Source organism: Protopterus annectens, chromosome 3.part1 (assembly GCF_019279795.1).
Source record: "Protopterus annectens isolate FY-2018-M chromosome 3.part1, PAN1.0, whole genome shotgun sequence".
Taxonomy (NCBI): domain Eukaryota; kingdom Metazoa; phylum Chordata; order Ceratodontiformes; family Protopteridae; genus Protopterus; species Protopterus annectens.
In genome coordinates this window covers 1,079,388,064-1,079,415,048 of record NC_056732.1, presented here as the reverse complement: position 1 = coordinate 1,079,415,048, position 26,985 = coordinate 1,079,388,064, and the positions used below count along the sequence as shown (strand labels likewise).

Here is a 26,985-nt window from a genome sequence, read left to right as displayed (position 1 = left end):
GCAGTGCCTCAAAACAGTATGTGTGAGGACTACAGAACAGATGTGTGGCAAAGCCAGGCATGGAAATTAGGTACATAAAGAAAGCTGGTGGTGGAATGCAGAAGTCCAAGAAGTCATCAGAAGAAAGAAGGAGTGCAGGAAAAAGTGGGAGACAGAAAAGACAGACCAGACTAGGAAGGAATACTGGTTGACTAACAAAGAAGCTAAGAAAGGAGTTGCAATAGCAAAGAACAAGGTATCAGATACACTTTACTAGCTTTTGAAAGTGAGTCAGTAGGTAGCACAAAGAAACTATATCATGTTACAAGGCAAAGACAGAAAGATAAAGAAGATCATCATACACATTTCATAAGAGATGCCAGCAACAACCTGCTCACCAATCCACAGGACTTCAAAGGCAGATGGAAGGAGTATTTCCAGCAGCTTCTGAATGAAGGAAACATCATACAAGCTGTACTGCCCCAGACACAGCCTACAATGAGAGAAGAAGAGGAGCCCAGCTTAGAAGAAGTAAGAATAGCACTAAGGAAAATGAAGTCAGGGAAGCAGCAGGCTCAGAGAAGGTCACAGCAGATATGATAAAGATGCTGGATAAGATAGGGGAGAAATGGCTCCTGAGGGTATTCTCAGCAGTGTGGAGAAAAAGGCATAAAACAGATGACTGAGCAATAAGTACAAGAACAAAGGGGACATCCAAAACTGTGGGCAATACAGAGGTATCAAACTCCTGTCACACTGCATGAAAGTTCTGGAGAGGGTAATTGATAACCAAATATGCAGAGTAATAGAAAGTAAGATGGGAGACGAGCAGTTTGGATTCAGATCAGGATGCAGCACAACTGACCCAAAGTTTGCAATGAGACAGATAGTTAAGAAGAAGATAGAAATGAAGAAAGAGTCAAACTGGGTATTCCTAGAGTTGGAGAAAGCATATGACGAGGTCCCAAGAAAGCTGATTTGGGCAGTACTGCAGTGGTTTGAAGTCCCAGAAACATTGGTAGAATTAGTGCAGGCTATGTACAATGACCAACTGACTCAAGTACGAACAGTGTTTGGTCTCACAGAGTGCTTCCCAGTGGGAGTAGGTGTGCACCAGGGTTCATCTCTGAGCCCACTGCTGTTCATACTGGTGATGGACTACATTAGCAAACAGGTCAGAGGGGACAGATCAACACAGTTGCTGTATGCAGATTATGTGGCATTATAGGCAGACTCTGAGTAAGAACTTGAGCATAGGATAGAGGAATGGAATGCAAAACTGAAGACACATGGGTTGAAACTAAGTACAGACAAGACAGTGGTAATGGCAGTAAACTGGGGAAATCAAAAGAAGTTGAGAATTGAGATAGAAGGGAAGACAGTGGAACAGGTAAATAACTTCATGTATTTGGAAGGGATGGTTGAGTAAAAGGGAAGTCTGAATGATGAGGTCAAAGCTAGAATCCAGAGGAGCTGCAGCCAACTTGCATAGTGTCAGGTGTAGTGAATGACAGAAGAATGCCAAAGAAACAAAAAAGCAAGGAGCACAAAACAGTGGTGTTACCAGTAGTACTGTATGGTACAGAAGGAGCAGATGAGAAAGCTAGAGGTGATGGAATTGAAGTGCCGGAGAAGGTAGTAGGATGCACACTGTGGAACAGATGAAGAAATGAGGACATAAGAGCAGAAGCCAAAGTAGCTCCAATTGCAGAAAAGATTAAAGAGAACAGGTGATGGTGGTTCGGGAATGTGCAGAAAAGCAGAAGACAGTCTGGTGAAGATGATTTGGGACAGACAGGAACAAGGTAAGAGGAAACAAGGACATCATACAAAGAGGTTGATGGATTGTCTGAGAGAAGATCTCTGACAGTCAGGCATGGGTCACAAAGAAGATAAGAGTGTGGCACTGAATTGAGAGAGATGGTGACAGTTAACACTACACCTTGACCCCATGTATAAAATGGGAAAAAGGGGGCTGATGATGATAATGATTCAGAATGAGCCTTACTCTGCTGTGTGACAGTTAGTCTGATGGTCATTATTTTAAACTTTTCTACCTGGATCTGCAAAGCTTTCCATCAGATACTTCTTATAATCCCCCTGGTTGATGCATTCTGGCTGCATACTCCTTCCCATGCTGGGTTACATTTGGCACAAATGGACACTCTATTCTCTGCAGAGGTCCTAACAAAATATATGAATAAGATCTAAATTAAGTCTTGACAATATCAGTAATCTGGTAAACATGAAAAACCTAATGTTTTGTTTAAGAGTAATGATATTGTTACTAATGAGAAATTAAAATATGTGTATACTAGAAAACATAAGGATGGAAGAAGAAAAAGTTTACATTATTAACTTTATTTTAAAGATAGCAAAACAGACTAAAAATTAATTTATTTACAATTTCTCATAAAGCAAAGCAGAGTAGACTTCTTGAAAACAGTGCAGGATAGTTAATTAGTATCATCAGTGCCTCAGCATGTAGTGCACTCATCTTTGGTGATGAAAAATCAGATTCTTGGATGAATTTTCAATACTGATACTACAGCCACGTAAAAGGGGGTGATGTTGCACTCCTGAGTGCACCAGCCTTCAGATCAGATGTTACACTGAGGTCTCTCACTTTTTAATTTCTCCAAATTTTTGGGGTTTCTAATACCATGACAGGAATGGACCCCATTCCTACGTCAAAGTACAATTCAAGTTCATGAAATTAGTATTGTTTCAATCTTTGATGTCAGTCAGAAGTGCTCTTCGCAGCACCCGCAATGTGCCCAGTAATGACTCATCCTGCAATTCATACAGAGTTACATGTATTGGTAACATGTCTAAATATGACTGTAGATTATTTTTTATAAGACCCGTTCCTCCTACTATTATTGGAACTATCTGGGTATCTTTCTTCCACATTTCTCTAATTTCTACTTGCAAATCTTGATATTTTATGACTTTGTGTCTCTCTGCATGCAAGACACTGTAGTCATTGGGTGTAGCGATTTCACTGATCAATGCTACATTTGTCTACTTTTCATGGACCACTATATCCGCTTTTCCTCACATCTTCTTTTGAACTGTTGGTAATGGGTGATCCCATGTGATGTAGACTTCATCATTTTCTATGATGCTTTGCGGCTCATGTTTCCAGTGTTTTTCAGCCACTTCAGTACCACAATGTTCGCACAATCCCCAGTGCAACAGTCTTGCCACATTATAATACCTTTCAGTATACAATCCTTCTGCCATTAGTATGTTACAACCAGCAACAAGGTGACTGTTTCCAATTCTGTTTTACAAAACTTACATTTGTCTGTTTCCCCCACATGCTCAATGGACTTTGTAAACCAACATGCATGTAGCCCACTATCTTTGGCTGCCAATATTAACTTTTCATCTTTTTGTTTGAATTCATCTCTCCTTAACCATGTGTGCATTTGATCCTGATCAACATGAGGGTCTTCCATAAGTTTTCTATACTTGCAACTATAGTTATACATTTTCCACCTTTCTTGCCTTCACATATAGCCCTTTACCTTATATTATTTCTTTTGTTTTTTGGCACATTCGGTTGCTGCCCGATTTTTATTTGATTTCCATGCCTGCTTGATGCAGATATGCGTCTGCTAGCCTAAGCAGGGAAGTCATCTTAAATTTATTCTTCTCATGCTTCAAAACTTTCACTACATTTGGGTCTTGTGAGGTCAGCAGATATATGTGCAGTCCCACGACTGCAAATCTACACATGTAATCAATTTCAAGGAAGCCCAACCCTCCTTCAGAATGGGGAATATATAATCTTGGTATACACTGAGTTTTATTAATCATTTGGTAGGCATGAAGCATCCTTCTTGTTTTCCTGTCTACTCTATCCGACACGTTTTGGGGCTAGTCAATCACTCCAAAACTGTAAATTAGGACAGGAAGAGCCAATTGGTTTATAGCTTGAATTTTGTTCCTAGAAGTCAAGGCTGTTTTCAGGATTAATTTAAGTCTTCTAAAATATTAATTGCTAAGTTTTATTCACATTTGCTCATGTTTTATTGTTGATCTTTCATCAATTCCCAAATATTTATACACTCCCTCTTACTTGAGTTCTTTTATATCACATTCTTGTCCCAAACTGATGCTTTTTTTGGTGTTGCAGCTTTCCTGCTTTAAAGGTTGTTTTTGCACATTTATCAAGACCAAATGACATTCTTATATCATCTGAAAAAAATTTGACTACTTGCAGTTGTACTTTCAGTTCCTCATCTGATAAGCTATACAATTTTAAATCATCAACAAAGAGAAGATGTGAGGTCTTTGCACTTTGTTGTTTTCTAGGAGCCAAATTATAGCCATGGCTTAATCTGTTAAATAGACAGCTTAAAGGGTTAAGGGCAAGACAGAATAGCAGCAGTGAGAGGGAGTCACCCTGGAATATCCCCCTTTGAATTTTTATCCCTGATAATAATTTGTCCTTTATCATGGCTTAATTGCAAAGTGGTCTGCCACTGTTCCATGGTCACTGTAATGTAGTTGATCAGTGTAGGGTGTATCTTATACACTTTTAAGCACTCTTTTAGCCATGAATGTGGGATACTATCGAATGTTTTTTTTGTCAATCCATGGCATACAGAGTCTTCCCCTTTTTACAGTTCTCCATTATGACTTTATTTAGCAACAGATGATCATTTGTTCCATATGACTTTCTTTTATTACCCTTTTGTTGTATTGCCATGATTGGATTTTCTTCTAAATTATTATAAACTCTGTCAGTATCAGTTCTGATATATATATATATATATATATATATATATATATATATATATATATATATATATATAAGCAAGTGTCGCAGTGTATAAGCATTCAGTCACAGGAAAATGAAAGGCTGTGATAAATGCTGATTGTTCTGGGGAATGAAGTATGGTATTTAAAGGGGTTCAGTGTGCAGGTAGATAATATGATCAATGGTGAAGAAGTTGAACCGTCTCTCATACGTTTTCCCTATATGTTTTCCTTTAAGATGCTCCTTTTTTAAGGGTATGGTTTGACCTTGGAAAAATGATATGTTGTTGTATGATGTGGAGGAATACAACCCTTCCCTAAGAAAAGTGTTTTAGATTGTCCATGCTGGGGAAATTCATACAATGTTGTTTGCAATATGAGTAAGCTGACATTAATAAATTAATGTAACTTTTTGAATCTGACAGCAAAAGTGTAGTTGAACTTAAAGCAAAATATGCTAAATTCCTAAACCAAAGTACTTGTGAATGAAACTTGCACGCGCACACACACACACACACACACACACACACACACACACACACACACACACACATAAAATTCATAAAAGTTTTCTGAGCAATTTCATCCATTTGAAATATCAGTCTTCTTCAGAACAAACAACATGTTTTACTAATGTAAATAATTTAGGCATGCCACAATACATATAAATCAACAAAAACACGGAGCACTGTTAAATGACAATATAATGGGGTTTATGTAAAATGTTTTTACAGGACACTTATTCTGTGCATAACTAACTGTAAGGTTTTATTTTGGGTAAAGTTTGCCTTTTAAATTTTGTGGCATTCTTTAAAGAGGTCAAAATAGCACTAAAGTGCCTACTGCTTAGTTTACCCTTGCTAAGGCAGTCAACACTATTCTCCTTAAAGGACTAAGCAATGCATTAAATACGATAAACATCAGTGGGTAAAATGCTAATTACACAGTAGGACACATCAAGGTGGGGGGTTGGGAGCCAACCTGCCTATTCAGATGAGTGTTAGTAACAATGTCACACAAGGCTCTGTGCTGGGGCAATTCTTTTTAGATTCCTCTTTTCTATTATATAAAAGTGAGAAATACACTATGGTTAACAAAATATGCTGATGACTGCAAACTGGATAATACAGTTAAAAAAGATGACAAAGTTCTCCAAGATAGTCTACAAAAATATGTACCTAGTGTGATAGAAATTATCTAATTTTAAATGCCAGCAAATGTAGCATCTTGAAAAATTTTCAAGGAATGAAAAAATATTGCATAATTAAACCTCTGTGTACAATGGTTGACACCATTTTAAACTTTGACCAGTGGATATCTACTAAAGGCAGAAAGGCATATTCCATAGCTCATCTAATTCTAAAGGATACATGTAGTCACCTCAGGGAAGTCATTCTACCACTTTTCACTTCAGTGATCTGATCCACTATTAAGTATATTGTGTGTTTTGTAGCCTTTAATCAAAATACTTAAAATAACTTGAAAAGATATGGTTGCTTACTAGAAGAAATACAGGGCTGGAAAACTTGAACTATATAGAAAGGCTGTAGGAAAAGTCATTGTAGTTTGTTTCTAAGAGGTGATTTAGAAGTAACTTGAGCTCAGTGTGTAAGGCAATGTCTGGCCCAATTCTCTTTTAAGTGTTGAAGGAATTAATACCAAATCAGATAACCTAAAGCACAGATCTGAATAACAAAGAGAGAGAGAGAGCTAGAGATAACATACTAAGATCTTCTTACAGTCAAAAGAGATCAGTCATTAGCTTCCCTGAATGTGCGATATATGATTAATTCAACTAAAAAAGAAGACTTTGTCAGAATAACTTCCTTTTTATTTCATTTTCTTGTAGGTATCCACAGGGAATCGCTGAATGGCATTTCAAGTGAAACTATAGCATGACTAGTGTTTTATATTTCTTAACAGTATTACTCTTTGGCAGTTGTGGCACATGGTTTGTGGTTCTTTTCTGTAATAACATTAATATTTGGGCCTACATGGCAGTCATAGTGGGACTGGAATTTGTTTGACTTCACCTATTGTAGTCCAAAACGTGCTCAGTTATATAGGTTAGATAATAATCCTTCTGTTAGTGATAAGTTGAAATACTGACTTAAAATCTAATTTGATAAACTTTGTCTTTTGGAAGGATATGATTTAATAACAGTTATTGCAAAAATCCGTTACAAGCTCGATGGATATACCACAAGAGAGCAGTCTATAATTCTTTGTGATGGAACTGAGAATAGTGAATATGCGTTTTGTGGTACGTTAAAGGGAGGTAAGTGAAATGCTACTTATACATGCCATGTGTTCTGCCCTGGTTTCATTAACACATCAGCTTCTGTTTTCTTGTTCTTATTTTACTAGAATGTTGTCGAAATGTGCAGGCGACACTTTTGGTGCAAAATGCTTAGAATACTTTTAATGGCAGAAAAGCTGTTTGAAATCAAGGATTAACCACTTAGTGAACCTTGGTGCATTAAGTCTGAGTTTAGTCATTTTATTCTTTTTAGAATTATTTAAGCCCATTAAGCAATGACATGAGAGCATTAATCTGCTCAAGGGACATACTAGCATTATGAAAATATACAGGTGAAGATTATGGGAATCAAACCAGAGTCTAAAAGTTATAGCTTGGTTTTAGTTTGTTGCTTTAACCTTCTAAGAAAGAAGCAGAGGCAATAAAGATCAGTGTCTATTTTATTAAGGCTGTCCTATTATGTCCTTATTGCAGTAAATTACTGAAGTGGCATGCGGTATTACTTGAAACTAAGCTTTTTCAAAATACTAAATATTGTATCTGTATGATTTCCACTGCATGACTTTGAATAGGTCAATTAGATTATTGCCTCATAGATTGCCATTAGTCAACTATATATTATTATTATATTCCAAAATAGAATCAGAGAACATTTATATGCAATAAGGATCAATTATGAAAATAATGCGCTGGCCAAACATGTACAGATGCATGGTAATGAACATATTTTTAAATTTAAGGTCATAGATATATGTAAACCCAGGTTACGGGAAGGAAATATTAGAAATGCTACAGAAAGTAAAGAAGTTAATTGGATAATTAGGCTTAGAGCGGACAAAGGAAGAGGCATTAATGAAAGGGCATCAATTAAACCCATACTTAGGAATAGAAGGGTCACAGTTAGGTGACAGTAGCAAGTCTTTATTAAGATATATGTGGGTAAAGATGTTTATGGCTAGCAACATTTTTATATCAAGAGATAAATTATAGGTTTATAGCAGACCCCTTATAAGTATTATGGAATGTTGCTTAGACATAAAATACCATTATGTTACTATAGTTTTAGTATACATGGGTTATATCTTTATTTCTCACATGACTATACATACAGTACTACAATTATAGATATTACTGAAACATCTAAGTAAAATTTAAAACTAAGTGTTAATTTATCAAGAATATTCTATAAGTGGTTGGGAATGCATATCCGAGTTTCTCTTTGGCAAATATATTAAATTAATAGTTGTAGACATTCTATATCTATCAGATTCGCAAGATCTAAGTAATAGAAGGAATAGCAATCCAAGACACAGTAAAGTTTTAGGTTTCTGTTGGTATAATAGATAAGGTTAGGGTGCACTGCAACTAACAGTATATAATAAGGAAATTAACAGTTATGCTAAAGACGAGGCAAAAACTAGTTAATGATTAAGAACCCTATATTAATACGTTAGGAATCGCAGATCTTGATGGGAATGTCAGAGTGACGGCTAGATGGATTGTCATCATGAGTTGTGATCTAGATATATGGAGTCATAGGTGGCTGGATAATTGCAATGGAAAGATGGTAGCCCAAAGCAATTACGGTCACCAAGCGCGAGGGTTACTCTGAGGTGAAAACCTGGGCACATTGTGAATATATTTTATATATTTTATATATATTTTTATACATGACAACATATTAATATATTATAACACTTGACCTTAGTTAGTCAGTACCTAATAAGATAATCATACTACTTGCTAAGGCTAAAGTAAATCATTATTTCAAGTAAACATTCACATTACCTAAGATAGTTAGTTTTTGTAGGTTCACGACATGCTGAGTTATTAATAGCCCAATAAGCATCAGCTAGAGGCTGGTATTTAGTCATAAATAATGTAATCGGTGTAAGTTTTTATGCAGCAATTTAACGCAGAAGAACATTAATGTTTAAAGATTAAAATGCAGGCTGTGCTTTTTAATGCTGATGAGTCAAGATACATATTGGGTAAATATGAGCTAGCGCTCGTTTTTGCAAATAAGTATATGAACAAAGATAGCTAATGCTTGAATGTTTTTACCATGATGTATAATTTATTAAATGAAAAGTTGAATGTTTTAATAGTAGTAGTGTGAGGTTAGTCTTCAGTTTGATATGTAACTTGATGAACGCTAGTTTAATTCTATGCAGTGGTTCTGTGTAGAGATGTATATATACTTTAGTATGTATATTTTATTAGATTAAAGGTAGGATGCGTTTTTAGAAAAGTTAATTGATTAATTGATAGTGATCACATGACTAGTATATAAGGAAATGTCTGTGCCGAGAAAAACTTTTAAGATCTGAAGAAGCGAATAGTGAAAGCACTTACCTGTGCATGAAAATAAAGACTTGCATACTTTTTACCAACAAGACTGGATTATTGTGAGCCTGCTGGTTGCCTCTCTCTGACTATCATTTTTGGATTTATTATACTTTATATTTCAGACAGTAGAGAGGCATTTGCTCTCGTGGGTGTGTTTAGCATAACTGTTTTCTTTCTTTATATTAAAAATGACCTCACATCCAAGCTAGTTAAAGTGTATGACCCAATGGAACTAATACAGGTGCAACTCACCATAAACAGGATCTTGTACCATATCCTTGCAACCTATAGGTCCCCCTCCATGTCCATCCTTCACCGTTCAACCCAATATGTTCTTCATGAGGGATCAAAACTACTCCTCTATAAATTGGGAGCCCTACACCTCTTCTAATGCCCAAGCCCAGTGATTCCTAAACTTCATTAATACCAACATCATTGAACAGTTGGCCCATTTTATAATCAGGTGTACAAACATCCTTGATCTTGTACTCACAAAAATGGGGGAGTGATTTTACTCACCCAATATAATGTCCTCACTCATCAGATCTGACTGTAAGGCAGAATTGCTTGAAATAAAAATGAAATCTGGTGACCCAGCAAAACCAAAAACCTTTAGGAACTATTCTGTTGCTAACCTCTTTCTACTAAGTGACACCTTGGCTAAATTCTAAGTATCCCTAAACCAAGTAAACACCATAGCATATGCTGAGATATTTACAAAATCCCTGTACAGCCATATTGATAGCTGTATAGAGTGAGCTGTGCCCACCCATATTAAGAATAAGACAAACTCAAAAGACAAACCACCCTGGTGGAATCATAATATCAATTGGCTATACAACCAAATAAAAAAAGACCAACATACTAAAAAAAACTCTGACCAATCTAAATAGGCAGCTAAGATGGTTAATTAATACTTCAAAGGCTAAATTTGAAATAAAAAACAGATTTTCAGGCAAAGGACACCCACAAAGCTTTCTACAACTATGTCTGTGACCTCAAGGGAAATACGTAACATTGCACAGAACTTATTGTACATGGCATCACCCACAGTGAGCTGGAGGCCATTGCCAACCTTTTGTCTGACAGGTTCAGCTAACCCCCCCCCCCCCGCCGATAGTCCATAGGGAAATACTGCATATCATAATCCCACCATTACTAGGGAACAGGTCTTCAATGCACTTTCCAAGCCCAAAAATACTGTATCGATGGGCCCCAATGACATCATACAATGTTTACTAAATATCATGAAGCGTGACCTCTCTGATCCACTTGGATCAATTTTCAAATGGAGTGTACAATTAGGTTTTGTGTGCAAGGAATGGAAGATTGCTACAGTCATTCCCCTGCACAAAGGAGGTCCAACCACTGATCCAGGTAACTACAGGTTGATAAGTTTGACCAGCCTCATTTGTAAGACCATGGAAAGAATCATCATAAACATGATAAATGAGGATGTAGGTAACCTGCAAATGCTGGACCCATCACAGTTCGGCTTTGCTAAAAGAAGTTCATGCTTATTAAATCTAGTGGACTTCTTTGAGAGGGTCACCAAAGCAGTGGTTGAGACAAGCCTGTGCATACAGCTTACTTTGACCTCTCCATGGCTTTTGATACAATACCCCACTCAGGCATTATAGGCAAGCACACCAAATTAGGTAAAACCCTTTTATCACCCACTGGATAGCCAACTGGCTCACTGATAGGACCCAGGAAGTCAAAATAGGTGAGGCCAGCTAGAGGAGCACCCCAGGACTCGGCACTGGGTCTGTTCCTTTTTGGCATCTATTTCTCTGAAGTGGATTGAAAGGGTTTGCAGATGATTGCAAGCTGGAGGTTATCATCAAATCCCCTGAAAACATTAGCATTTTCAAGAAGGTCAGTCTCTGACTAACAAATGGTGCCAAAGCCATGGTCTTAAACTCAGTGCTAAGAAATGAATAATTGTACCCTGTGGGAAGTCAACCATTCTGGGTAATTACCATGTTAATGATATGCCCTTAAAAGTTGACCCAGTGGTCAGGTATCTGGGTATGCACATAGACAGTAGTCTTACCTTCGACCGCCATGTAGCCATGGTGGTGAGGAAATCATTTTATATTGCTCAACTTATAAGTAAAGGCATGGCATATGTGTCCAAGGAGGTCATTACCGCACTGTACTCTGCCCTTATCAGACCAATGATAGAGTATAATGCTTCTTATTTAGAGTACCCTGGAAGAGTAAGGTTATAATGACTTTCACACCCTTAGGCCAGCTACTGCATAGGAGGGAACTAAAGGTGGGAGAGTCTCAGTCTATACCTGACCAGGCATATGCAGCAACTAGAGTGACCTCAGAGGTTCCTTACAGAAAGAATACAAGGTGTACCAAACCTGCCTTATGCAGAGTGCTTTAAAGCCCTTTCCCTCTACTCAGCCTCCTATAGATTGCTGAGGGGTGATCTATGCCTGGCTTACAAGGCATCTGCAAACCCCACACTTTTGAATCTTCTGCATATTCATAAATCAAACAGTAAAAGCAATACATGGTCTAAGGACCTGAATTTTGTCTGTGACTTAAACAGAACATGCTGGAGAGATAGATATGTGTCCCTTAGACTGTCCCTCCTATGGAACAGGCTTCCCGTCCATGTGAAGCTGAACTCATCTATTACCCAATTTAAGCTTAACCCAGGCCAGTGGATGGGGACTAGGAAATTTACACCAGGCCTGGCACCCATGTCCATTATGGACAGAGGTAGCTTATAAATGCCTGGCTCTCGGTGTCCCATTTGGATACAGGACATAGGTTCATAGGTTCATAGGTTCATACTAGGCTGTCTGCCCTAGGGCATTTATAAGCCTAGCCAGAGTGTGTTTGGCTTTCGCCACCCATTTTAAATTAATTTTGCTATGCCCTTTTTTGAGGTTAGTATACTGTGCCTCTGTCTAACAGTGACACAGAAGTGATACCTGGGGTAAACCTATGATCTCCCATCCACTCATCAAGATTCATCTTGAAGAGAGTCAATGAGGGACTCTGCCTAACCTGGACTGGGATTTTATTCCAGAGTGAAGGGAGCCTCTGGGTTATGAATCTGTCCCTCCAGCATGTCCTATTTATTTCAGTGCTGAGGTTCAAGTCTCTTGAGCACATAGCTCGATGGGATTTGGATTTTCTGAGGTGCAGCATGTCCATTAATTCCGGGTTGGACATGGCTTTATACGCCAGGCACAGATCGCCTCTGAGCAGGCAGTATGCCACTGAGTAGAGCTGGAGTTTCTTTAACCGGGCAGCATATGGCATCTGCTTGAGCCCTTTGATCCTCTTGGTGAGGTACTTTTGGGGTCTTTCCAGTTGCTGCAGGTGTCTGGTAAGGTACATCCCAAAAGGGGCATTGTACTCAACTATGGGCCTGATGAGGGATGAGTAAAGAGGCACGATGACCTCCCCTGATCTAGATGTGAATCCCTTCATGATTAGGTGGGCTATATAAAATGTTTTTCTAACCACTTTGGCCACGTGGTTGTCAAATGAAAGATTGCTATCAACTTAGGTCCCCAGGTCCCTAATTACTTCTTCCGTACTTAATGGATTATCACCTATGTGGTAATTTGTGGGCACTTTGTTTTTGCCAAAGGGGATGACTATACACTTTTTGGTGTTTAGCTTGAGGCCATGGCTCTGGCACCAGTTGTCTGTTTCTATGAGGCCCTTTTGGAGGATGCTTGTGTCAGCTGGAGAGTCAATTATGGCACCCAGTTTGCAGTCATCTGCGAACTTGGTCAGCCACAGTCCTTCCGTGTTGGCCTGTACCTCCGAGAAATATATACCGAACAAGAGAGGTCCCAGGACTGAGCCTTGTGGGATGCCACTTGTAACTGGTTTGGAGTCTGACATGGCTCCAGCAATTCTAACCATGTGGGTTCTGTCCTTGAGCCCATTTGCAACCCATCTAGTGGCATAGGGGTTTATATTTAAGCTGGTGAGCTTATCTATAATGCCCGAGTGAGGTATTGTATCGAAGGCTTTTGCAAGGTCCAGGTAGGCTGTGTGGACTACCTTCCCCTCTTCAATGGCCTTGGTGACTGTTTCAAAGAAATCAACCAGGTTTAAGAGGCAGGATCTGCCCTTAACAAAGCCAAACTGGGTAGGATCCAGTGTCTGTAGGTCCCCAATATCTTTATTTATGAGGTCCATGATGATCCTTTCCATAGCTTTGCAGACCAAGCTAGTCAGGCTTATGGGCCGATAGTTTCCAGGATCCGTTGAGGCACCACCTTTGTGGAGAGGGATCACTGTTGCTGTACGCCACTCTTTGGGTACATATCCTGTAGTAAGGCTGAGATTGAACAGTAGTTTTATGTTTGGGTTTAGCTCTTCTTGGAGTTCATGTAGGACGCAGCCCGGGACACCATCTGGTCCCATTGATGCTGTGTTTTTTGCTTTGGAGAGGCGGCTCTTACCTGGGCATCTGAGATGTCAGGGGGGCAGGACTCTGCTGGGATAGATATTTGCCCTTTTGTTGGGGAGGGGGGGAGAAGTTTGCACTGAACCTGTCAGCTAGGATGTTGGCAATGTCTGTGGGTTCGGTGTATTTTTTGTCATTTTGGACTAATTCTGAGCATATCTGGGAATTCCCACCCAGGTTCCTAACATAACTAAAGAAAGCCTTGTGATTATCCTTAGTGACCTGTGCAATTTTTCTCTCGAAGCTGGCCTTAGACGATTTTATGAGTGCCCGTAGTTTTTTGCTAATACTGATCAGAGATGCCTCCTCTTTTTGGGATTTTACTCTATCATGTAGTAGCTTCCTCCTTCTATTGTATAGTTTGTTTATGGCTGGGGTCCACCAGACAGGACGTCTGCCTTTGGAGGATTGGGTCTTGGTTTTATTTGGGATTGCATGATCCATGCATTCCTGAAGGTGTTCATAGAATGCATTTATAAAGGATTCTGCGGTCTGGGCCGTATTTTCCACAGGCCCGGGGGCTTTGAAGGATTCCACCTCGGTTTTGAGGAGTGTGAAATTTGCTTTAGAGAAGTTTTTCACTGTGGTTTTCTGGGCAGGGGGTGGGGTCATTATTCTTTTGGGAAAACTTGGCTAGGCTTAGAAAGTCCCTCGGAGTTGTTAGCCTAGTAACAATCTATGAATCTACAAAATCTAAAAAAAATGAGTGGACATTGACAATAGGTTCAACAATTCTTGAAAAAGTAGGCATCTCCAACCAAACATCTGAGCATCCAATTAGCATAAAATTGAAATATCACATAGCACATAACTCGTTGAACTTCCAGTAGGATTGTGAGATACTACTGAGAAGCATGAATTAAAAAAACTGAGTGACAAAAATGTTGCAAAAAAATAAGTATATTATAAAAATCACTGTAATATCTGTAGACTTTAATAAATTATATTGTAAAAATCTACCTTACAAACTCATTCAGCATAGTGCATTAGCCCACTAGGTCACTCAGCTTCAGTTTTGCTTCTGAAAAAGGGAGATTTAACATATGTGCCCTATTTTTTTAAATTAGTGGTATAATCAGGGTGTGATTAAGCAGTCTGGTTTTCTGTGTACTAAACAGCTGTGTGATTGGGAGGAACACAGAAAATTGTGTGAAGGGGTATATCAAGCCTGAAAATAGGAACATACCTCCAAAAATAGTTATGTCATGTGTTGGGATAAGTTATGCTTGAAAATAGGTACATACGGGTCTACTTCATAAAATCGAATCCTCAGAGCATTGAATTACATTTCTTTGAGATGAATCCATTGAAGATGCAGAACAGAGAAACTTTACATTGTTGAACCTCGTGTCATCAAAAGGAAGGTATTTTCTGATTCTCTGTAGCAGCAGTAGTGAACAGAACGGAGATGCTGTACATTTACAATTCACTGGGTGCCTCTCTGGTAGATGTGGGCATGCCATGAGTGTGTGCTCTTGTCTACAATGTAGTGCAATCTCGGAGTTGGTATATTTAATTTGCAGGAGGTGTAGGGGGTGCAGGGGGGCACAGACTCCCCGCAAAAATGTAGGAAGGGATAATTTAGGTTTCTGGTGTTTTTGGGGGAGTGGGTATGTTGTAGGTGGAGTTTGTGTAGTTTTGCGTTTTAGTCCAGGGGATGTGTTCGAGGAAGTGAGGTTCGACTATGTGGAGTTTCGCTGTTCTGCAATGTCGATGAATTTGTCTCAATGAACTGTAATTCGATGTTCTGGGGATTCAATTTTATGAAGTAAAGCTGTACATACATATGTACAGTTAAGATGTCTGACCCACTGTGGTAGGTGCAAAATCTGTTATTTGTAATAAGAATAAAGCTGAACTCAGGAAATTTCTTGCTGACAGCTTCATAAAATTTTACTTTCAGACTGTCTATTACTCTTCAGGAAACAAACAATATGATATGCAGAAGGGATTCTTACTGAGGTCAAAGGCATCACTTTTTAAAGGATATGCTCACACATATATTACATCACCTTTTATTAGAAACAAAGATATCCTATGAGACACATTTATCTTGAACAAGCACCTGTGATTTCGACTCTGCACTTTCCCATTTGACAAACTACCTTGTTAGCTTACACAACTTCATAACACCTTCTGGCCGCTTCTCTGAGGAGCCCTTATGTATTCTTACATTGTCTCAGTTTTTAAATAAAGCAGCTGTTTTCCCCTCTGATTATGGTAATATTTTGGGTTAGACAGGTTTTGTTTCAGTCTCCTTTGAACTTGACTCTCATTCTTAGTTATTAATTGGAAACAGATGTAAGAATTCAACTCCATAGTCTGTGATGTATCAGTAATTGAGCTACAAAAGACCTTAACCTTGACATAGAGTTTCACATATTCTGATAAAGCTAAATGTACAGCTGTGCTACTACAAGTGCTCTGTGATTTCTTCATGAGGTTTTCAAGTCCACTTGACTATTAGACCAAAGTAGTTAAGATTAGAGGCCACATGCTGATGTTCCCACTGTTTCAACATCACTCAAGTTCTACACTTGGGGCTTAGAGTGCTAATGACCTTATTGCTTTTGCTCTGGTGTCACATATATGTAGGTCTGACTGCAGCAAGGTGTGACCTACAAAAGTGACCCCACCTGGATGCTAAGTGGGACTGTCAGCTGATCCACTCACAAACTTAAGCCAGATACTGCTCAAAGAATGGTCTTCACCAGAGTGTTATCCATAGCTGTGTTATGTTTGCATACCGTCCCTATCACCCCCCCCCCAAAAAAAAGAGTAGTGAGCAGACAGAGCTTCGTCAGTTGTCTTCTCCTCCTGCCAGTTCCATCAGACACCAGAGTCGTTTGGGTTATCTGGATCTTAGTCAGGGCTTTATTCCTCTGTGCCTTGTAGCTGTCTTACATTGTATCTGATATTATCAGTTCTGAAATTCCTTATCTTCAATTCAGGGCATCAGCTACAACTAGTTTTCAGTGGATCAGTGACAGCTCTACTTGTTACACCTTTACTTGTAGTATCTATTAACTTCACAACCTCAGGGAATTTTGAATAGTACTCAGCAGGGATCAGACACATACAACCCTGATACTGAAACAAATCTGTTCCCATTTTACTGCCTGATCTTCTTGGAATTGAAAATGAAATCACCTCTCCTTTTGAATTAGTATAGTGACAAGCATTATACACCATACAAATATGTACTCCATGGTCAGTTTGCTTTGAAACTCCTGACCAGAATAACACATCACAAGATCTTTCTTTATTCTTCATAATTTCAAAGTGCAGGTCATGCATTATGTCAGACATTTCTTTGCTTAAAATTTATCAGCCTTGAACATTAAGGGTTGTACGCAAGTACTCTTTTCTTTGTCTGAAAAGTACAGCAGTACCATGTGGCAGATTTCTGTTCTGGACAAGCTCTCAGAGTTACTTTTCAAATCATTAATATTTTTGGATCACTCTTAGTAAACTGATAAAACTCTTTAAGCTTCTTTTCAGTTATTAGCAACCGTAGGATTATCCAGTTAACTTCTAGTTTATCACCAAGCAAATTATCTGATACTAAATAGCTCCTACAAGGGCTGCAATGTTGGAACATGGAAATATCTGGTGAATGAAAACAGTCTCAAACTAAATGCAAAAACTGCAGCATGCTAATGTTCAGTGATAAAAACTGCTCTAACTTCATATGTAGCAAAGTACTGAAGATACTGTTATAAAAGACCAGGATTTTTCTGGGTACTTATGTGGACAACCCCCTCTCATTCAATCATCATGTCACTGCTATAGTAAAGAAATTTGTTTAAATAAGTTAATTTCCAAAAGAGTATCTTCAAAAATCAGAAAAAAACCCATCCTATAACTGTACTGTACTTCTCTTATTAGATGCATCATCCAATACAATGCCCCCTTTGGTATGTATAAATCAAACATATTGCTCAACTGGAAGGTCAAAAATTCTAACCAAGAAAAACAAAGACCTTAAATCCTTTCAACTATTCTGATATTTAAATACAATTCTCCTCATACCCTGCCTTCTCTAAGGGGACCTGCATCTCACAGTTCAAGCCATGAATGACTGAATTCTTCCTGGCGTTCTGGCATTGTGTGCTTGCCAAGTAAGTTCCAGTCTTCCCTGTGCACTGAGTACCCTCCATGAGGTCCACAACTAATAAGGAACACCACCTAACTCCTGTAGCTGTAAAGCGACTGAAGCTCCTGCTACTTTCAGGTTGTATACCCTGCTGCAGTTTCCAGTCTTCCCTGTGCAGTGCATACCCTCCACGAGGTCCACAATTAAAAACGAACACCACCTAACTCCTGTATCTGTAAAGCGACTGAAGCTCCTGCTACCTTCAAGTTGTATACCCTGCTGCAGTGTATGTTTATGTTTTTTCACACCAATTAATGTAAACTTTTAACAGCCTCTCTGTAGCAAGCAGACATTCCAGTCGCTAGCTACCTGTGAAACCCACCCCATAGCAAGGTCCTTCCACATAGATACCAGGATATTCTCTACCTGGGCTAAATACTTTATGTTAGACATCCCACTCTGTCCAGATATAGCTTATGCAAGTTAGGAGTTGCATCAGACAGGCTCACAAGCAATATTTATCTTACCTGTCTGAATACTAAGTGACTGATAGTTTTTCTTCTACTCTGCTGCTGGCCTCGTGGTTTCTACCCACTCCACTCCCCTACCCTACCCTCAAATCCTACACACCCCTGCCATAAGTACATTTAAACTTAAACATAACCACACCCACCAACCAACAACCAATCCCCTTACACCTACACACACTTCCGATTCAGATTTAATACGCCCCTTTCTACATCACAACATACACTACTCTAAGAATTTACACCCAACTACTAGTACACATGCTACAACACTCCTCAGCATGACATGCTTAAAAATGACTCTACTCCTTTTTACTGCCACTTCTCTACTACTCCTGATACACAGCCTTTCATCATATGATAATCATGTGAAACACACGCTATTCCCACCCTGGCATACATCTACACAGCCAACACCATATAATACTCAACAATTTCTCATCACCCCAACCCTCTTCCACACCACCATTATAGACTATCACACACACAAAGTTCTTCCACAGGTAACTACCTTTCCAAACTCCCTTAGATTCTCCAAACTACTGTATAAGCTCTCCAAACTCCTCTATCACTTAGCCAAACAATTAAATCTTGCAGGTGACATCCATCCCCACCCTGGTGCCACCCCCACACATGATTCACTACCTAGCTCACCTCAACCTAGCCTCAGCCTACTCCTCCAAAGGAAAAAAAACATTCATCCTGTTCCTCAACATAAATGTAAGAAGCATAGCAAACAAAACTCACAATCTGCATGCTCTCCTATGCCACTACTCCCCTGATATAGTCAATTTAACAGAAACATGTCTAAAACCAGACATCAACAGTAAAGAAATCAATCCCCTGGGCTACAATATCTTAATGTAAAGATAGATTAAACAAAAATCGGAGTTGCTGGCTACTGAGACTTGTCTGCATATATCAACTGGACACAAGCTGATGTAAGTATACTTTTCTCTGCACTTATTTAACATTTGAGTCAGTAAATATTGTGTGTCTTTGATTCAGTAAATATGGTGTCTCTGTCTCTCTGCAGTTAGTTCCCCATCCCTCCCTGTTTCCTGTTGTGGTGTTAATCTTGGTGGCTTTGGAATCGCCCGCCCATGCTGTAAATCTGTTTTTGCACACTCCTCCTGGACCCATCTCATTTGCTCACTCAGCTGAGTACAGTGAGATCATATTTTGATTTCAGATACTCCTACCTGTCCCATCTCCTCTGTGGTGTACAGAGAGAGCACTTGGGAAGGACATTCCCCTATAGTATCTTAATCTGCTCTGTTTCCTCCCTCTCAAAAAAAAATTGCACTTCATCTGCTTTACTTTATTTGTGTTTCTTCCTACTTTATTACCTTATTTTGCTTTTGCCTCTTCTTAAAAGTACTCAATTGAATTTATTCTGCTGCTTTTGTTACTGCTTGTTAATAGCATGATTAAATTGTAACTGTTATTCTAAGGCCCTTGGTTTAAGCACTTGGGCTTCAAACCAGTTGTTTTACATTAAGAAGGTTTGTGGTCTGCACTGTTGTGGCAGGACAGGTAGCGTACATCCTTCTAAGTTGGGAACCTGCTGACTGAAGGCTCAGTGTCTGTTATTTTAAAAGTGTATTAGTTCTGGGTTAAGCACTTGGGCTTCAAACCAGTTGTTTTACATTAAGAAGGTTTGTAGTCTGCACTGTTGTGGCAGGACAGGTAGCATACATCCTTCTGAGTTGGGAACAGCTGATTGAAGGCTCACTGTCTGTTATTCTAAAAGTGTATTAGTTCTGGGTTAAGCACTTGGACTTCAGGCCAGTTATTTTACATTAAGAAGGTTTGTGGTCTACACTCTTGTGGGAGGAGAGGCTAGAGTCTGCCCTTCTGAGCTGGGAATTTCTGGTTAAAGGCTTATTGCGTATGCTTACTTGAACTATTTCTTTCTGAAATTGGTATGCCTTGTTTGCTGTAGCATAGACTAGATTCAGGCCGGCTGGATCCAGCTTTGTTTGTATAACTTGTGCACTGATCCAGGCCGTCTTTTTTGGAGAAGGTTTCTCTGTACCCTAGTGGCAGGACTGTGCAGTTAGAACTTGTCTGATTGAAGACTGCTGGAACAGGGCTCAGTTTTGAGATTTTCAACTGGTTAATTGGGTAAAGTGTCGTTTTGATTGTATCTGCTCTATTTTCTGAAAAAGAAACAAAAAAAAAAACAAAAAAAATACTTGTTTCCTGCCTTTCTGAACTAGTATAGTCCAGTTTTCAGGTTATTGCTGAATCCAGGGCTGTGTTACAAGTTTCTGTGTTGCCCATACCTTACTTGGATAGAAGGAAGTTTCTCTGTTCACCTGTGAGAGAAGGGAGCTTTGAGCAGCCTATCTGTCCCTGGAGGAGTGGTTTCAGCCCAGAAGTTAGTAGTTTAGTGGCCATTTTGGGCTAATTTCTATCTCTTTTACTTCCCTGCTATAAAAATTGCATTTGCCCAGTTTTTGCGCTTGTATTCCGCTCTGCAAGTGCCTTCCAGGTGTTCTACAGAGTCTACAGCAGCAGAGAGACAAAACAGTGACTTTGGAGTGATTATCATTTTTCTGCTTTTCTTGCGGTCTTAACTAATTCTGCTTAAAAGGCCAGTTTTTTAGCAAATCTGTGATTTAAAAAGTTTTTTATTGCTACATATTGTACTTATCTGCTGCCTGCGCTTGAATTAAGTCATTTTTGTGTTTAAATAATCTATTTAACTGTTGTAGGCTACACACTAAAGTGTGATGGCCTTTTATGTGCATTTAAAGTGTTGTTTTGATTGTATCTACTCTATTTTCTGAAAAAAATATATACTTGTTACTCACCTTTCTGAACTAGTATAGTCCAGTTTTCAGGTTATTGCTGAATTCAGGGCTGAGTTACAAGTTTATGTGTTGCCCATACCTTACTTAGATAGAAGGAAGTTTCTCTGTTCACCTGTGAGAGAGGGAAGCTTTGAGCAGCCTATCTGTCCCTGGAGGAGTGGTTTCAGCCCAGAAGTTAGTAGTTTATTGGCCATTTTGGGCTAATTTTGATTGTATCTGCTCTATTTTCTGAAAAAAAAAAACTTTTTCATGCCTTTCTGAACTAGTATAGTCCAGTTTTCAGGTTATTGCTGAATCCAGGGCTATGTTACAAGTTTCTGTGTTGCCCATACCTTACTTGGATAGAAGGAAATTTCTCTGTTCACCTGTGAGAGAGGGAGCTTTGAGCAGCCTATCTAGCCCTGGAGGAGTGGTTTCAGCCCATAAGTTAGTAGTTTATCGGCCATTTTGGGCTAATTTCTATCTCTTTCACTTCCCTGCTATAAAAACCACATTTGTGCGGTTTTGTGCACCGGGCAGCACAGTTTAGCTAGAGTTAAACTATTCTTGGCTCCACAAAGTCTACTCTTCAATTTTTCCCTTGGAACTAGACAAACCTTCAACTTTAGCACTCAAACCATTCATTTCGCAGTCAAGCACTTGCTTAAAACTCATAGCAAGCACTAATTAACACTAGCACTAGACCCCGCTATACTGTCCAGAAGGACAATGCTCTTTATTTGTCCCCACCAGCCAATCAGAAAAACAGCTTACTCTACCTATTCAGGCATGTCCAAAGGGCAGTTTCCAGTGTACTCTCCAGTCCAACTGGTGAATCTGGGCATTTTGAGGCAATGTTGCAACTGCCTCATGTACACAGACAACCCTCTCCTCCTACCACCAAACACTAATATATGCGAGAGATGCAATTATACAGCCAAACTGGAGGCAAAGCTTTCTCAACCCAAGACTGGAACTGATAGTCAAGAGGAGAAGGGTAATACTTGCAACACACCACCAGTCTCACATAGACCTAATAAACCAACACCGGCAAATAACACACGTGAATACATGAAAACATACTCACAGGCAATAAATAAAATTCTGCAAAAGCAACAGAGACCTCCAAAGCAGACATCCAAGCAACCTCCACACCCCATCACCAACTATGAAACACATACTTCACATAATCAGTGTGCCACGCAATCACAGCCCTTAATGCAAAATAACATACCCAACACACTAGTAATAGGCGACTCTATAGTCAGGCACACTGATGTCCCACTAACTAGGCTGGACAAGGAGAAGGTTACAGTTAGCTGCCTGTCGGGTGCCAGGATCCGCCACATAACACAAACACTCAGGTCACTCTAGAACAAGTACAAATACAACTCTGTCATTATCCATGTTGGTGTGAATGACCTGAGACGTACCTCCCTGGACTACATGAAAAGAGACATGGAGGAGATCTCTGATCATGTAGCCCAGGCCAGTATGACCCTGACCCTGAGTAGCATCCTGCCCTCACCAAGAATGATGCCACAGTATAAAGAAAAAATGGTCAATTTCAACAACTGGCTAAGTTTCTGGTGTCATTCAAAGGGGATCCAGTATCTGTCCACCTGGGATGACATGCTCAACAAGCCATGTTGCTTAGCAAGAAATGGCTTGCACCTGTCACCCTTAGGCTTTAGAATACTGGTCAAGGCTCTTGCTGCCCCCATAACGCCTTTTTTAGGCAAGGCTCAAAAAACAAACCCACCACCATAAATAGCACAAGTAACCAAAAACTGAGGGTAATGCTACTCAACCCCAGAAGTCTAAACCTCAAAATGCATGCACTCGAGGCAATCCTCAGTATGGAGAACATCAATATCTGTGCAGTAACAGAAACCTGGTTTAAGGGTCCTGAGAGCACCCCAGTGCTACTAGGCTATAACTCATACCATACCTTTCGGCCACAGCACCAGTACCAAAACACAAAAGGTGAGGGTGTATCCATATTCATCAAGGATACCCACACCTCCAGGTTAGTGGTGCAGCACAATGCATCAGAGATCATCCATGTGCAACTAACAATGGGCAAAACTGCAATCCAAATTGTAGCTTGCTACAGATCACCCACCATGGCCCAGGACCCCCATTCCACATTTCTGGAGACACTGAGAAATATGAAGGTCCTACCAAACACCCTAATACTGGGTGATTTCAATTACCTAAACATAAACTGGGAGAACTACTCAAGTACAAACTCCCTTGCCCAACGCTTCCTAGAATTTATAAACTCGAACGCTTGGATCAACTGGTCAACACCCCCACCAGAGGGAACAGCCTATTGGACCTGGTCATCACCAACATGGGCGACCGGTGTTCCACACCAGAGGTCAACCCCTCACTGGTTAGATCAGACCATAGACTAATCACTCTGGATATCCACATTCCACCCCACCCCGAATCAAGGAAACCACCGTGAAAAACTTTTCAAAAGCAAAATTCACGTTACTTAAGTCCGAGGTGGAAAGGTTCACAGCCCCCATGCTAAAGGACAATGCTGTCCAAACTGCTGAAACCTTTACAAAGGCACTCTATGAGCATCTGCAGGAATGCATGGATCATGCTATCCCAAGTAAAACCAAGAGTCACTCCTCCAAGAAAAGGAAACCAGTCTGGTGGACCCCTGCCATAAACAAGCTATACAACAGAAGGAGGAAACTAGTACAGAAAAGAGTAAAATCCCAAGAAGGAAAGACATCTCTGATCAGTATCAGCAAGAAACTATGATCCCTCATTAAATCATCCAAGACTAGTTTCGAAAGAAAAATTGCCAATGACTCCAAAGATAACCACAAAGCGTTCTTTAGCTATGTCAAGAACCTAAGTGGAAACTCTCAGATCTGCTCTGAGTTAGTGCAGAATGGCACAAAATACACTGAACCGACTGATATTGCCAACATTCTGGCAGACAGGTTTAGTGCAAACCTCACCCCCCTCTCACCCCTTAATGGGCCCATAACCATACCAGAAGAATATAGGGTCCCATCAGTCACTGACACACAGGTTAAAACAGCCCTATCCAAAGCCAAAAACACAGCTTCAATGGGACCGGATGGTGTCCCAGGCTGTGTCTTACAAGAGCTCCAAAATGAACTAACCCCTCACCTAAACACACTGTTCAAACTCAGCCTCTCTACAGGCTATGTACCCACAGAGTGGTGCACAGCAACAGTTATCCCACTCCACAAAGGTGGAGCCACAACGGACCCCTGGAACTATCGCCCTATAAGCCTGACTAGCCTGGTCTGCAAGGCTATGGAATGCATCATCGTGGAACTCATTAACAGAGACACTGGGAACCTCCAAACCTTGGACCCTACCCAGTTTGGCTTTGTTAAGGGCAGATCATGCCTCCTAAACCTGGTGGACTTCTTTGAGATGGTTACCAAGGCATTAGATGAGGGAAAGGAGGTCCACACAGCCTACCTAGACCTTGCAAAGGCTTTCAACACCATTCCCCATTCTAGTATTATAGACAAGCTCACCAGCTTGAACATAAACCCCTACATCATGAGATGGGTTGCCAACTGGCTCATGGATAGAACCCACATGGTGAGAGTTGCAGGCTCTACATCTGACTCTAAACTGGTTACAAGTGGCGTCCCCCAGGGCTCAGTCTTAGGATCCTTCCTGTTTGGTATATACTTCTCAGAGGTACAGACAAGCATAGGAGGACTATGGCTGACCAAGTTCACACATGACTGCAAACTAGGGGCCATAATTGATTCTCCGGCTGATACAGACACCCTCCAGATGGGTCTCACTGAGACGGATACCTGGTGTCAAAATCATGGCCTCAAGCTAAATGTCAAAAAGTGCATAGTCATCCCCTTTGGAAAAACAAACTACATGCAAACTACCAAATAGGTGGTGGTCCCCTAAATACAGAAAATGTAATAAGGGATCTGGGGACCCAAGTAGATAGTAATCTCTCCTTGATAATCATATTGCCAAGGTGGTTAGAAAATCCTTCTATGTGGCCCACCTAATCACAAAAGGCTTCGCATCTAGAACAAAAGAGTTTATTGTGCCTCTCTACTCATCACTCATTAGACCCATCATAGAATATGCCTCATTTGGGATGTACCTTACAAGACATCTGCAACAGCTGGAAAGACCACAAAAGTACCTCACCAAGAGGATTACTGGCCTCAAACAGATGCCCTATGCAGCCCAACTCAAGAAACTCCAGCTGTACTCGGTTGCATACCGCTTACTCAGAGGTGATCTCTGCCTGATATACAAGGCCATGTCCAACCCAGAATTGATGGACATGCTCCACCTAAAAAAAACAAATCCCTGAGAGCCACACGCTCTAGAGATATAAACCTCACCACAATGATAAATAGGACATGCTGGAGGGATAGATTCCTATCCCAGAGACTCCCCATGCTTTGGAACAGGATTCCAATATACATCAGGCAGAGCCCCTCACTAACACTCTTCAAGAGAAACCTTGATGGGATGATGGGAAACAGAAAATTTACCCTGGGGATCACTGCAGTGGCTCTGCTGGACAGTGGTGCAGGGAACTAATGGCTCTGCTGGACAGAGGCACGGGGAACTAATCTAAGGGGGTGGCGAAAACCAACACATTCTGGTTAGGCTTATAAATGCCCTTGGGCAGATAGCTTAGTAATTACCTATGAACCTAGGTGTAGCTATGTTATATAAAGACCACTTATCACTTGATCTCACTGACTCCACCATCCCAATTATTGCTAATGCTGAACTAATGCTAGCTAAATTAACCATTAACACCAGCAAACACCTTAATATAATAGGTGGATACATCCCAGCAAGTAACAACATTGCCACACTTAAGAACTTACTCCAATGGTGTTCCTCATCTCTCCCTCAAGAAACCATCGTCATGGGCAACTTTAATATTGATTGGCTACTCTCCAACTCCAAAAACACATATTAACCTGTACGGCTTTGTTCAACTCATCACATCTCCCACTAGGACCGATAAAACCTCTAAACATGAATCCATGCTAGACTGGATTCTAGTCAACTCTCCCTACCTATCAGCCCACTCAGGCTGCCTCCCTGACAGCCTGAGTGACCACTGCCCAACTTTTCTCCTAAGAGACTGCAACCATCTAACACAGCAAACTTCCTTCTGTACAATCAGGAACCAAAAATATTTTAACCCCAATAAATGTATCTCTGCCCTTAAAAATTGCTACTGAGAACATCTCAAACAACTGCCCTTGGGTGATGCAGTACTCTCCTTTAACAATATCTTCCTTGACATTCTCAACACCCATGCACCACCCAGAAACATCAGAGTCAAGTCCAATTATGCATCCTGGTTAACCAAGGAAACTAAATCACTACTCAAATCCAGGGATAAGGCCTGGTTACAATTCCATAAAAACGAAACCAGCACTACTAAGCAATATTTCCTTGAACTTCGTAACAAAGTTAAAAAACAAATTAAAGCTGACAAATCCAACTATTGAAACATCCAAACCTTCTGGGCTGCAGTTAACAACCTATTGCAACCAGGAAAATCTACTACTTCCACTCCAAAAACAACTAACAACTATGAAAATATGGCTACCCAATTCAACACTTATTTCACCAAATCCATTCAAACTCTAGCTTACAACCAGAGTAGATTTAATCCTATGCCCCCAGAACTGAACCATAATCTATCCCCACATAACAACACCAGTGACTTTAAGTTAAAC

General features: G+C 40.1%; 1 protein-coding gene across 2 annotated transcripts in view; it reads left to right on the top strand.

Moving 5' to 3' along the window:
* LY96 (lymphocyte antigen 96) overlaps positions 1–26,985 on the top strand; it is a 382,527-nt gene that overhangs the window by 89,174 nt on the left and 266,368 nt on the right. For both annotated transcript variants that reach the window (XM_044067219.1, XM_044067218.1), the window contains exon 3: positions 6,896–7,027. In XM_044067219.1, the coding sequence (XP_043923154.1) occupies positions 6,896–7,027 (132 nt within the window). The remainder of the gene's footprint in view (positions 1–6,895; positions 7,028–26,985) is intronic.